The sequence below is a fragment of the Acomys russatus genome, chromosome 3, assembly GCF_903995435.1.
Source record: "Acomys russatus chromosome 3, mAcoRus1.1, whole genome shotgun sequence".
Classification (NCBI taxonomy): domain Eukaryota; kingdom Metazoa; phylum Chordata; class Mammalia; order Rodentia; family Muridae; genus Acomys; species Acomys russatus.
This window is the reverse complement of record NC_067139.1, coordinates 8,423,879-8,437,252: the sequence shown is the minus strand read 5'-3', so window position 1 is coordinate 8,437,252 and position 13,374 is coordinate 8,423,879. Positions and strand designations below refer to the sequence as shown.

The 13,374-nt window shown below is 40.5% G+C and overlaps 1 protein-coding gene and 1 pseudogene across 1 annotated transcript; both read left to right on the top strand.

Annotated features, from left to right (window-relative positions):
• Positions 1 to 5,597: 5,597 nt before the first annotated feature.
• LOC127186934 (putative vomeronasal receptor-like protein 4) lies at positions 5,598 to 6,503 on the top strand. The gene has a single exon (XM_051143210.1). It carries the CDS (start codon positions 5,598 to 5,600, stop codon positions 6,501 to 6,503), a length of 906 nt encoding a protein of 301 aa, XP_050999167.1.
• A 5,459-nt stretch (positions 6,504 to 11,962) lies between these two features.
• LOC127186933 (putative vomeronasal receptor-like protein 4) lies at positions 11,963 to 12,859 on the top strand (annotated as a pseudogene).
• Positions 12,860 to 13,374: the final 515 nt, after the last annotated feature.

Sequence of the window (13,374 nt, the reverse complement as noted above, 5' to 3'; positions counted from 1 at the left end):
CGGCCCAGATGAAGAACATGAGCAAGTATTTAGGATTATGGATGGGAGGTAGCTTAGTGATGTGGGCGCTTTCAGCAAATAGCCATTTGGACCTCCTGTGTTCTGCTTGATAAAACCTCTCCTGCCCCTTCCCTTTTGGTGACTTCTCAGAAAATTCTCCAGGAGACCTCCTATCTTTAGGTTTCTCAATAACCAGATATGATCTGTTCCACCTAAGTTAGCATCCGGTCTCACTGTCCCATGCTTCTAGGGAACTGCCAGCGCAGTGCCACCTGACCATGAAGGGAACATTGCGCAGTATGCAGCAGCAGGGGGCTGACTTCGCTTTCACCCTAGTTCCCTCTCTGCCCCCATCCAACATCCTGCCTTGTGCTTCTAAGCAGCCTGAGAAAATAAAATTTTGTCAACTTGATCAGATCTTTTTGACTTGCTGTCCGTTCTTTGTGTCTCTTGTCCCCCATTCTCTCCCTAGGAGTCCGTGGGTCTTGGTTGATTGTCCGGCGGGCCCAGACAGCTTAGTAGAAATTATTAGAAGCAGATAGCATGGGATTGGGGCAGGTATCACATACCTGCCTCACTATTGAAGATAGTTTAGAGGATTGATATCTGCCCTGCCCCAAGTAAACTAAGGGTATTTTAAAATATGACAAATGTCTGTGTCTTCATTGATTGCTACCTGGGCATAATAATAATAATACAGATAATTTATAAACAGTACATCTTCCTTGCTGGTACAGGACTGACTGAGTTTCAACTCCAGGTAAGAACCCCAGACCCAGTCTAGTTGTCCACCAGACAGTCGGCTCCATAGTTAAGGAGTTAAAGTCTGGGGTGTATGACACCTTATGTCCCTGACTCTGGATAAGGAACACCAAGTATCCTGCAGTGAATCCACCTCCACCTGTAGATGTTGTAGCATCCTGTGACCTGTCACCCGGAGCACCACCCACATCCACTGTGGCCCAGGTTCCTGACACTCAAGGATGCCTTGTAGTATCCAGTGATGTTGAACGTGGCAGGAAGATTCTTCTGCACTTATGGAAAGTTTAGTTCTAGGCTCAGTCAGGAGTGACACCTGCCCTAGCTGAGATGAGACCACTTCTGAATCCACACACCTACCCCAAGAAGCCCCTAGGATATCATTCAGCTGGCCCACAACCTGACAAGTGGAGGGAAAAACAATCAAAGGTCTAAACACCCACCAAACAATGGTGAGACCAGATATCTAGTCCAAGAAACTTCACCAGTGACCTAAATCCAGATGCCCATGTCCATGCAAAGACAAACATGAACAACCAAGACATGTCACTTCCAACAGTCAGTGATTAGTTGTGACTCCAGCACTTGATCACCTTTTATTATCAGGGTTACTAGACTTTGAAAGCATTCAGAAACTGACCATCTTAGACTCTTCAATGTTTCTTCTAAATCAGTTTCTGGCTTCAGTGAAGGAAAGGAGAAAAGAACTGAACAAAGTCAGGTCACTGCTTGCCCTCACTTCCTGTCTCATATAACACATTGGCATGCGTGCACACACACACACACACACACACACACACACACACATGCACGCACACACAAACATACACACACATCTATCTCTACCAGAAATACCAACGTGTTCTTCCCCCACTCAACACTCTCTCTGTCTCTCTGTCTCTGTCTTTCTCTCTCAGTCTCTCTCTCTTCTCTCTCTCTCCCTCATTGTCTCTGTCTCTGTCTCTCTTTCTTCTCTCTCTACCACCCCTTCTTTCTCTGTGTCTCTGTGTCTGTCTCTGCCTCTCTCTCTCTCTCTCACTCTCTCTTACACACACACACACAGACACACACTCACATGCACACACGCATACAATCTCTGTAATTATAATCATAATGACTTTGGATCAGCAAATGTCAGAGAAGCAGGGAGCAGGCTGGCCTTGGGGATGGAGATGTGCAGAATGAGCCCTTTTCCCCTGGTGATGCCAAACTCTCAACAGCAGTGAGAACAGCTGTGAGCATGGGGACTAGGGAATGATAAACAGGGCCTGGCTGTGCTCTGAGGATGACCACCCTGCGCCTTGCACAGACCGTAGGTGAGTGCTGCCATGTCTTGTGGACTAAGGCTGCCTTTGAATTTAGAAGGGGAGCTGTGAGTCAGGGAGGCTCTAGGTAGGAAAAAGCAGGGCCCTAGTAATCTGTCACTGTGCAAAAGAAAGGTGGCAGGACCCAGGGAGAAAATAGTTTATCAATTTCCAGCTATCATCCAGAACCTTGTTTAGGGAGTGTTAGTATCAGTTTTTGGTAAATTGTGCCAGACAGAACTGCTCATTATACAGGCCAGGCAGGGACAGAACCCAGGGGCTGGTGGCATTTCAGTCTGGGTGTAAAGAAGCACTTACTCTTTCCACATTCTTATGGATTTTACCCTCAAAAGAATCAAAGATTTGATCTGACCTCTGTATCTTATTTCATATGTTCTTCAGTCTTTTGCAGATGGGATGCTTTTGCTTTCTGACTCTGATTTCATTTTTTGTGAACTTTCCAAAGTATAATACAGTGCACAACTGTACAGAATTTGTGGGGAGAGCACACCACAAGGACAGGTAAGAAGAGAAAAATTATTATTTTTTTGAAAATTAATTCTGTTCCTGGTGCTTGACACTTCACAGTATATGTGCATGGGACAAGGCACCATAGATGAAAACACAAGATTTGAGAAAGCCAAATAACATGAATAATGTGATACATGCAGAAACTGAGAGAGCTGTGTTTGAGATAGCTGATAGTAAAGAATGCGCTTCTGCATGCCAAAATGTGTGTGTGTGTGTGTGTGTGTGTGAGAGAGAGAGAGAGAGAGAGAGAGAGAGAGAGAGAGAGAGAGTGTGTGTGTGTGTGTGAGAGAGAGGTGTGTGTGTGTGTGTGTGTGTGTGTGTGTGTGTGTGAGAGAGAGAGAGAGAGAGAGAGAGAGAGAGAGAGAGAGAGAGAGAGAGAGAGAGAGAGAGAGAGAGTGCTGGATGTGGGAAGAAAAACTTGCTATTTCAGGAAGATCACTGCTTCTCCTAGGCTAGGCTAGCAGGCTAAGTCCTTCCAGAGATCTTCCTGTCTGTGCATCCTCATTGGTAAAAGTATGATTACCACACCCTGCATTTCAGTGGGGGTTCTGGGTGGGCATGACACTCAGGTTCTGATGCCTCTACTTCAAGCATTTTACCAACTTAGGCATCTTTTCGGTACCCTGAACTTTACACTTCTAAAGTTGATGGTACTTCTCAAGCATTCGATGTATTTGTAACCCACTCCCACATCGTTTGCTATAGAAAGCCTTGACTTCATTAGATTTATACAGAGTAAATTTATTGTTACATAATGGATGTGAGAGGCCTGTGAAAGCTTATTAATATATGCAAATAGCAGCTCTAGATTAGATGTGTGTTTGTAGACATTAGACTTGTAGGTCTTTCAGTCCAGATGCAGCCCTCTTAAGGAAAGCAACTACTTCATTATTACAAATTTTACTATTGGTAGCTCCAAGAACATAGAAGTACACCTCAAAACCTCACCAAATCATAAGATACAGAGATATTGCAAGTAAAATCACATCACTGTAAGTTTCTTAAAGGATAATCAACGTCTTTCCCTAAGTTGGTGGAAGCCTGACATTTATTTACCAGATGTGTTGTCCAAATTAAGTTGACTTTTTCAGACCACTAAATTTTCAAATGTCATAAAAAAGGGAACAACTGAAGTGGTCCTTTAAGTTAGCTGCCAATGCTCTCTCTGCTTCTTGTGAGGTTGGAGAAGAAGAGCCTTATTTAAAACTCACACTATTTTGTATGAATAATAGTAATGCTAAAATAAAGAGATTTTACAAACAAAAGCAGTGACTCTGAGGCATGCTTAGTACCCAGGGTGGGAGAGAAGCAGAGATACAGGAAACACAGCTCAGGTAGTTCAGGGAAAGCACAGGGCGTGAAACTCTGAGCTAATGTGTGAAACATGGGAGCACGTAGCCATGCAGCGTAGGGATTTGGCAAAGATTGACCAGAATGTATCTGTGGCAAGGTGAAGACCAATGTTACATTTGAGGGGGTGAAGGTAATTCAGAAATAATTTTCATAAGAAGAGGGTGCTAAATTATGAAAGACAAAGTCAGTTAAGGTTGAAATGTATTCTGAGTGCTTTGTAAAATTGAAGCGAATGGACTAGTTTTCTGCTTCAAAAGCATTACACGTGTTATAGGTATATGTTAACGGGAGTTTACATGTACATGTGTGCAGTTCAAGTGTGTGTGTGTGTGTGTGTGTGTGTGTGTGTGTGTGTGTGTGAACAGAGGCCAGAGACATCATTGCTGTCTGCTTCTATAGGTCTCTGCCTTAATTTTTTCAATCAAAGTCTCTCTCTCTGAACACAATACCCATCGATTCTACTACACTATCTGGCCACTGGACTCCAAGGACCTGCCTGTCTCCACATGAAAACTCTTCCCATGAATGCTGTGGCTACAACCCTGCACTTCTTCCACCAGCTTTTATTTGGGTGCCGGGCATCATAACTTGTGTCTTCATGGTTGCACAGCAAGCCTTTTCCAGACTGTTTTATCCCTAGCTCTTAAAGGAACATCTTGACTTGGCTATAATACATATAAGAAGAAATATTAAAGAGGACACACTTAATAAAGTGTTTGCACATTACTGTGGAATATTGGGGAAAACTTACTTATAGGTGGGGGAGAAATTGTGTGACTCAACAAACCTTAAAATATATAGTCAGATAAATACATCTTTGGTTAAGAGTTCATCAGGTCAGTAGGTGAGCTAGGAAATGTTTCCCTGGTGTTTTGTTTGGGGGAGAATTCACAGTAGAAACAGACAGTGAGAGATAGGTAGGTAGGAGGAAGAGAAAATGACTTTCAAAAAGATTTGACATATATAAAAATTTGGGAACACAAGACAAGTGCTATCAGGTTTACTCCCACCTTCATGTGAGAGGACAGGACTTTTGTCCCCTACCTCTCACAAAATATTAACTTCTGTGCCAGTTAAGGCAAAGAGATATGGAAAATGGAATATGCAATATAGCCCCCCTTAAGAAGCTGATCCATTTGGCTAAGCAAAATTTTCTGAAGAAGCTGAAAGATTTTTATTAGCTCAACCACCATTTGAGTGATGGTTGCATATGGGGCAGTGAATAGGTCAGGAGCAACAACACAGTCCAGTATCCTGAGGTCATATTGGGTGGGATGAGGGAAAAGGAAGGAGCCTGTCAGGCTAAGTAATACTCAGGACTGTGTTGGTTTGAAAACTGACAAAATGATGCCATGTATTTGGTTTTTGTCTGAATGCATGCCCATATGAACCTGAGGGATGGATGTTTGCTGTGAAAGGCAGGAAACTTTCAAGTTTATGCCCTAAGTGTAGCTATCAGCACTTCCATGGGGATGAAAAATACAAAGCAAAACCAAATGACACCAACAAATTCAAAGAATATTGATCAGACATCATCAAGGAAAGAACCATGTATGTATATGTACTTGACACCATTCTTTTAATAGGAATAGAGGATCTTACATATGTTTCTCAAATGATTTTTCCTAGGCCTGTGCATGCAGTTAGAAGATGGACTGGAATAACATTATCCAGACAATAATCTTCCTTTTTCTTACTGGACCTGGAATTTCTGGGAATATACTAATGTTTGTGAGACATGTATATACTTCTGCCTTGGGGACCGAGAAAAAGACTGTTGACATTATTCTCATCCACTTGGCATTTTCTAATATGGTCATTATTTGTAGCACAGGGATCAGAGACATAGCCACAGTGTTTTATTTCAGAAACTTCCTAGGAGATATTGGCTGTAAAGCTGTAGTTTTTCTGGCGAGGATGGCACGAGGCCTCTCCATCTGCACCACCTCTCTCCTCAGTATGGTCCAGGTACTCACCATCAGTCTCAGGACCACCATTTGGTCAAAGCTCAGGCCACAGACAGCAAGACAAGTTGTTATCTACATCTTCCTCTTTTGGATCTTTAATGTCCTCACAGCTTCTAACTTATTGTACTATATTACCGCAGGCAGTGGCATGAACAGATCTGTAATTGCAGAGTATATTGGGTATTGTTATATGCTGCCTTCCAGGAGCATAGTTAAGTGGCTTTTCATTTCACTCATGACTGTTCGTGATCTCATCTTTCAGAGTCTCATGGGCTGGAGCAGTGGATACATTTCTTTTCACCTCTATAAACATCACAAGCGTGTCTTCTACCTTCATAGCTGCAAGCATGTAAATAGTTCCAGTCCAGAGATCAGAGCTTCTCAGAGTGTCCTCGTTCTCATGACCTTTTTCCTTTTTTTTTATTGGGCAGACTTCATTTTCTCCTTTTACATAGGTTCCATGGTGACACATGAGTCCTTTATACTAAATATTAAAACATGTCTGGTACTTGGTTATGCTGTTCTCAGCCCCTTTGTTCTGCTGAGCAGAGATGTCCCTGCTGCTAAATCCTTCAGTTCTCACAGATAAACTCCTCCTTCAGCTCCTTCATGAGGTCGGGATACGCACTGTCATGTATGTGTCATAGTATATCGTATCAGCTGCCTGGAATGCCACTTTGTAGTCCAAGTCTTGGTCTAGGAATCCCCCTACCTGGGCATTAGAAACATTTGCCACCATATTACATTTTGTCCCAGTATTCTAATAAAATATATCCAAACTTAAATCAATTAAATATTATAATAATTTACTTAAAGAATAAGACTTGTACAAGACCACTTAAGGCTAGATAATGGTTGCTAGGAAGGTGGACAGTGAATTCTTACCACCTTCCCATTCCGCTATTCCTATTGGGTGACTTTTGGGTTGCCATTAGCACTGGGAGCTGCAGGCAATGCTTCGGTCAAAAGAGGAGAGTAGGGTGGGGTAGGTGGAGGTGAGGACATTTCCCTTTTCTGTGGTGTGTTTGCACAGCACAATGCAGGTGACAGTGAGACAAGGGAAGTCATCACAACGTAGCAGATATGGTCACCAATTGTTAGATATTGCCATGTTCCAACATTGATAGGAAACTAGTGATGACAATGTGGGACAATTCTAACCATATTAGATCTTATTTTTTCATTCTTAATTATAATTTATTCACATTACCTCCCACCTTACATCTATCTTCCTCTCCACTCCCCTCCCCTAGACCTCCTACAGGAGGAGTCCTCCTCCTCTAGCGTCTGACCATGGCCTATCAGGTCTCATCTGGATAGTCTGTGTCCTATTCCTCTATGTGCCCACAGGGCCCCTCTTCCAGGGGGCAGTGATCAAATCTTGGGCACCAGAGTTCATGTCAGAGGTAGTCCCCCATTCTCCCTCCCCTTTCCCCAAGTGAAGAATGCGCTGCCCATCAACTACATCTAAACATGGCTCTAGGTTCTCCCTTGCAATGACCTTGGTTGGTACATCAGTTTCTGCAGCACCCCCTGGGTCCAGATCTGCCAACCTTGATAGTCTCCTTGTGAAGCTGCTGAACCCCACCCTTGCCTTCTATCCCCAAACTCTTCCATACAACTCAAAGCACTTCTCCTAGAGTCTGGCTGTGAGTTCCAGTACCTGTCCTGATCCCTTTCTGGGTGGGGTCTCTCAGAGATCATCTATGTTGGGCTAATTCCACTTTTAAGTGAGTATATGCCATGTGTGCCTTTCTGGGTATGGGTTACCTCATTTAGGGTGATCATTTCTAGTTACATCCATTTTCTTGCAAATTTCAAGATTTCCTTGTTTTTGATAGCTGAATAGTATTCCACTGTGTAAATGTACCACAGTTTCTTTATCCATTCTTTGGTTAAGGGACATATAGGTGGTTTCCAGATTATGGCTATTACGAAAAAGCTGCGATGAACATAGTTGAGCAAATGTCCTTGTTGTATGGTGGATAATCTTTTGGGTATATGCCCAGGAGTGGTACAGCTGGGTTTTGAGGTAGCACTATTGCCAATTTTCTGAGAAAATGCCAGAATGATTTCCAAAGTGGTTGTACAAGTTTGTACTTCCACCAGAAATGGAAGAGTGTTCCTTTTTCTCTATATCCATGACAGCATGTGGTGTCATGAGTTTTTGAATTTAGCCATTCTGATAGGTGTAAAATGAAATCTCAGAGTCATTTTGATTTGCATTTCCTTGATGAATAAGGATGCTGAGAATTTCTTTGTTTCTTAGCCATTTGATATTTCTCTGTTAAGAATTCTGTTTAGCTCGGTACCCCATTTTTAAATCGGGTTATTTGATTTGGTGGTGTTTAATTTTTTGATTTCTTTATATAGTTTGGATATTAGCCCTTTCTCAGATGTAGGGTTGGTGAATATCGTTTTGTTCTATTGACAGTGGCTTTTGCCTTACAGAAACTTTTCAGGTTCATGAGATCCAATTTATTAATTGTTGATCTTAGTGCCTGAGCTATTGGTTCAGGAAGTTTTCTCCTGTGCCAAAGACTTGAAGACTCTTCCCCACTTTTTATTCTAATAGATTTAGTGTATATGGTTTTATGTTGAGGTCTTTAATCCACTTCTACTTGAGTTTTGTGCAGGGTGATAAATATGGATCTATTTGCATTTTCTACATGTAGACATCCAGTTAGACAAGCACCATATTTTGAAGAGGCTTTCCCCCCGCCCCATTGTATGATTTTGGCTTCTTTGTCAATAATCAAGTGCCCATAGGTGTGTGGGTTTATTTCTGAGTTTTCAATTTGATTCAATTGATCAACCAATCTATATCTTTGCTAGGACCATGCTGTTTTTAATTACTATTGCTCTATAGTACAGGTTGAGATCCTGGATTCCTCCAGAAGATCTTTTATTGTATAGGATTAATTTGGGTATTTTGGGTTTTTTGTTTTTCTGTATGAAGTTGAGAATTGATCTTTCAAAGTCTGTAAAGAATTATGAAAGAATTTTGATGGGAATTTCACTGAATCTGTAGACTGCTTTTAGTAAGATGTCATTTTTTTCATACATGTCTTTCCCTTGCTTGGTTAGAGTTACACCAAGATACTTTACATTATTTGTGGCTATTATGAAGGGTGTAATTTCCCTATTTTCTTTCTCAGCCCATTTGTTATCTGTATACAGAAAGGCTACTGATTTGCTTTAGTTGATTTTTTATCCAGCCACTTTGCTGAAGGTGTTTATCAGTTTTAGGAGTTCCTTGGTAAAATGTTGGGAGTCACTTATGTATACTATCAAATCATTCTCAAATAGTAATAATTTGACTTCTTCTTTTCCAATTTGTATTCCCCTGATCTCCTTTAATTGTCTTATTGCTCTAGCTGGGATTTCAAGTACTATATTGAAGAGATATGGAGAGGGGACAGCATTGTCTTGACCCTGATTTCAGTGGAATTGATTTAAGTTTCTCTCCATTTAGTTTGATGTTGGCTATAGGCTTACTGTATATTGCCTTTATTATGCTTAGGTATGGGCCTTGTATCCTTGATCTCTCTAAGACTTTAAACATGAATGAATGTTGGATTTTGTCAAATGCGTTCACAGCATCTGAGATGTTCATGTGGGGGTTTTCTTTCAGCTTGTTTATTAATGGATTACATTGATGGAGTTCCATATATTAATATACCCCTACATGCCTGATATGAAGCCTACTTCATCATGGTGAATGATATTTTTGATGTGTTCTTGGATTCTGTTTGCAAATATTTTATTGAATATTTTTGCAACAATGTTCATAAGAGAAATTTGTCTGAAATTCTCTTTCTTTGTTGAGTCTTTATGTGGCTTTGATATCAAGTTGACTGTGGCCTCATAGAATGAGTTTGGTAATATTCCTTCTAATTCTATTTTGTGAATTTGCTTGGAGATAAATGGTATTTACTCTTCTTTGAATGTCTGGTAGAATTCTGCACTGAATCCATCTGGCTCTGAGTTTTTTATTTTTTATTTTATTTTATTTTATTTTTTTGGTATGAGACTTTCTTTTTCTAAATGAGATATAGGGCTATTTAATTTGTTTATCTAATCTTGATTCAATTTCAGTAACTGGTAGCTGTCAAGATAATTGCCCATTTCATTTAGATTTTCAAATTTTGTGGCATATAGACTTTTGAAGTAAGAACTAAAATTACATGGTTGTCCAAAGCTGTCATTTCCTCTCCATTTCTTCTAAAGATATTTCCTTTGGAAATGAAGTAATCTAAGTTTGTTTCTTATGCTTTTGAGATGAATGGAAATAGACTTGAAAGCTACTCAACGACTCTGCTAGTTTACAACTCAGATAATTTTCTAATATCTCTGAAATCCTCTTTTATCTCGTATTCCTTGAGGAATAGTACTCTGTCTCCTAGAGTATGTGCGAGTGGAGATGTATGTCTTATCTGGCCACCTGGCTTCTAGGACAAATGCAGCATTAAAAAATTAGGGCTTTATTCATCTACTAATTTTGATGAGCATTGTAGGATTAGTCACATGGTCTGTCTTTTGTTATGTTCTTTTAAAGTGGCAAAGCATCCAAGGAAGGAATCAGTTACAAGTGTCCTAGTTACTATTCTATTGTCGTTAAGAGACTTCATGGCTAAGGGAGCTTATAGAGGATGGCATGGCGGCAAAGTGACCTAGGAAATGACACATGTTCTGTGTAAGCCCTCATGAGTGAACATAAGTCAGAGCTAGTCACTGTGGCACAATGTTCCTGAAGTATTTTTAAACAGAATTGTGTACTGGAGTGAGGCTCTCAGGTACAGCTGTTTTCCAAGCTCTGATGGAATTCTGTAAAAGTTGATGTTTCTCTTGTGCTTTCCTATGTATTTTATATCTCAAATGTGTTTAAAATTGCCTTACAGTGTTTATTCTTACCAGTCTGTGGCCCCAGCACTTGTTTCCATTTGCTGCCAGAGAAAGCCTCTCAGAAGACAACGAGGCAAGGTACTGATCAATAAGTACAGCAGAATTTGATGGCCTGTAGAGAAAGCTAAACTCTGGGAGACAAATAGATACAAAGTTCCCACATAAATCTATTCAAGATTTGTGAAAATAGAATGAAAATGAATTCGTTTATAGTTTAATCCTAATTTTAACTTTAAAAAATGAGAAAACAGAAAATGGACGCCAAGGGTAAATTTACACAAATCAGAATGAGGTATTAGGTTACTTGTCATTTACATGGGAAAGAGTTACTGGCTGATAAAAAAAAATCACATATTTGATAAACCTTATAAATTAAAAGTTAGAAGGTGCCTTTGTTTGGAGTCCACAAAAACAATGCGTAAGGTGAGGTTTGATGTTTGGTGTTTCCTTGGGGGGCATGTTCTTAGGGAATGGTCAGAAAAAGCACAAAAGTAGTGGGGGCAGGTTATCTTTAATATAATACCGCACATGAGATGATAGGGGATAGAGGTTAATAACAACATCCCACTCAAGGCAAGGAGATGGACAAACTACTGTCCTACCCAATCAATCTACATGTTATTGGTTGCCAAGGTCAATTCAGAGTTGGAGACAAAGAAAAGCCCATGATGTTCCCTGGGAATCAATCCCATTTGGGCAAGTATACTTCTTTGAGAAGCTACAACTTTCTATTATCTCAGTACTTACTGGAGAGATGAGTGTGTACAGGATGGCAAAGTGGACCTGAGAAGAGAGGCATCTAAACTGATACTCACCATCATGGCTTAAAAATTTAGTGATGCTGTCCTTTGGTTGTTCTCATGGAGAAAGGTTTAGAGATGATGGATATGAAGAACACTCTTCTGAAAAGGCAGTGAATGTATCCGCATGGTGTTCACATCCAATTGTCATCATCATCATCTCCAGGTCAGGGGAAGCAAAAACAGAAGGTGTGAGAACCAAGTCATGTATCTGTAAACAGTGAGTTCTGTGCATTTACATACTACGCTGTTCATTTCACTGAAGAAGACAGAAAACCCACAGGCATGAACTATACCATGTTATGTTCTTATGTTTCTCAGAAAGTTGTTCCTAGTTTTAGGCATGAAGACAATTTGGGTTAACCTCATGCAGAGAATAATTTTCATTTCACTCTCAGGACTTGGTGTTTTAAGAAACATCTTTGTATTTAGAAGGCATGTGTATGCTTTTGTGGATCCTGAGAAGAAAAATATAGATGTTATTCTAATCCACTTGGCTTTTGTAAACATACTATTCTTTATTGCATTGGAGTCAGACACATATCTACAATTTTTTATTTCAGAAACTTCCCAGGTGATGTTGGTTGTAAAACTATAATTTATATAGAGAGGGTTGGCCATTGCCTCTTTATCTGTACCACCTGTGTCCTCAGTGTGGCCCAGGCTGTCACCATCAGTTCCAGAACCAGCCTTTGGAGAAAGTTCAAACCACAGACTACATGCCATGTTCTTGCCTTTCTCCTCCTCTTTTGTATCTTCAATTCCCTGATAAGCTCCAACTTGCTTCATATATCACAGCAGGCAGTAGCATGAACAGGTCTGTAGTTGGGATATATACTGCATATTGCTATATGCTGCTATCCAGGCACACAGTTAAGTGGCTTTTCCTCTCTCTCATGGCTCTTCGTGATGTCATCTTTCAGGGTCTCATGGGTGGGAGCAGTCGGTCCATGGCTCTCCAATTGTATAAACATCACATCCGGGTCTTCTACCTTCACAACTCCAGCTCTGGAAATGATTCCAGGCCAGAAATCAGAGCTACATGAAGTATTCTCACTCTCATGACCTGCTTCCTTTTCTTTTATTTAGCAGATTTCATTTTCTCTTTCTACACTGGTTTCACAGTAACTCATGATTCCACAAACATTAAAGCATTTTAGTGCTTAGTTATGCTGTGCTCAGTCCCTTTGTTCTGATCATCAGGGATGTCTGTGTTGCTAAACCCAGCTGTGTTCTATGAGAAATAAATTCCTTTTCACACACAGTTCTGTATGATCTAATGCTGGATATACTGGAATTACTATGCTTTACCATTCTAATGTATCACAGCAGTAAACTGATTGAGATCATAGATCATTTCTTTTACAGCTTGTCCTAGATAATACAAGACTGGTTGAGTCTCTAGGAAGTTGGCAGAAATTCTTATTATCTGACCATTCCACCACTGCTACCATGATGTTTAGCTTGCTGCATCCATGATCAGGAAATGCAGGAGGGCATGCAGTCACCCAAAGTTAGAATGTTATTCATCCACATCTACAGTTTAAGTCTTATAAGGACCCACACACTTCCTGCCTTCTTGTTCCGACTAATGTATTTCCCTCAACACTGACTCCTCTACTTACTTACTTACTGTGCTTCAGAAATTTTTCTAAACCAATGAGCTCTTCTAGGAGCAATGAGCCTGAGAGAAATAGGGAAATACATGTTGGGATGTCACTGTCTGGGAAGGGGAAAAGATATTCTAAAGAGGGA

Coding starts and splice junctions, on each gene's coding strand:
- LOC127186934 (XM_051143210.1), top strand. CDS start 5,598: ATGGACTGGAATAACATTATCCAGACAATAATCTTCCTTTTTCTTACT.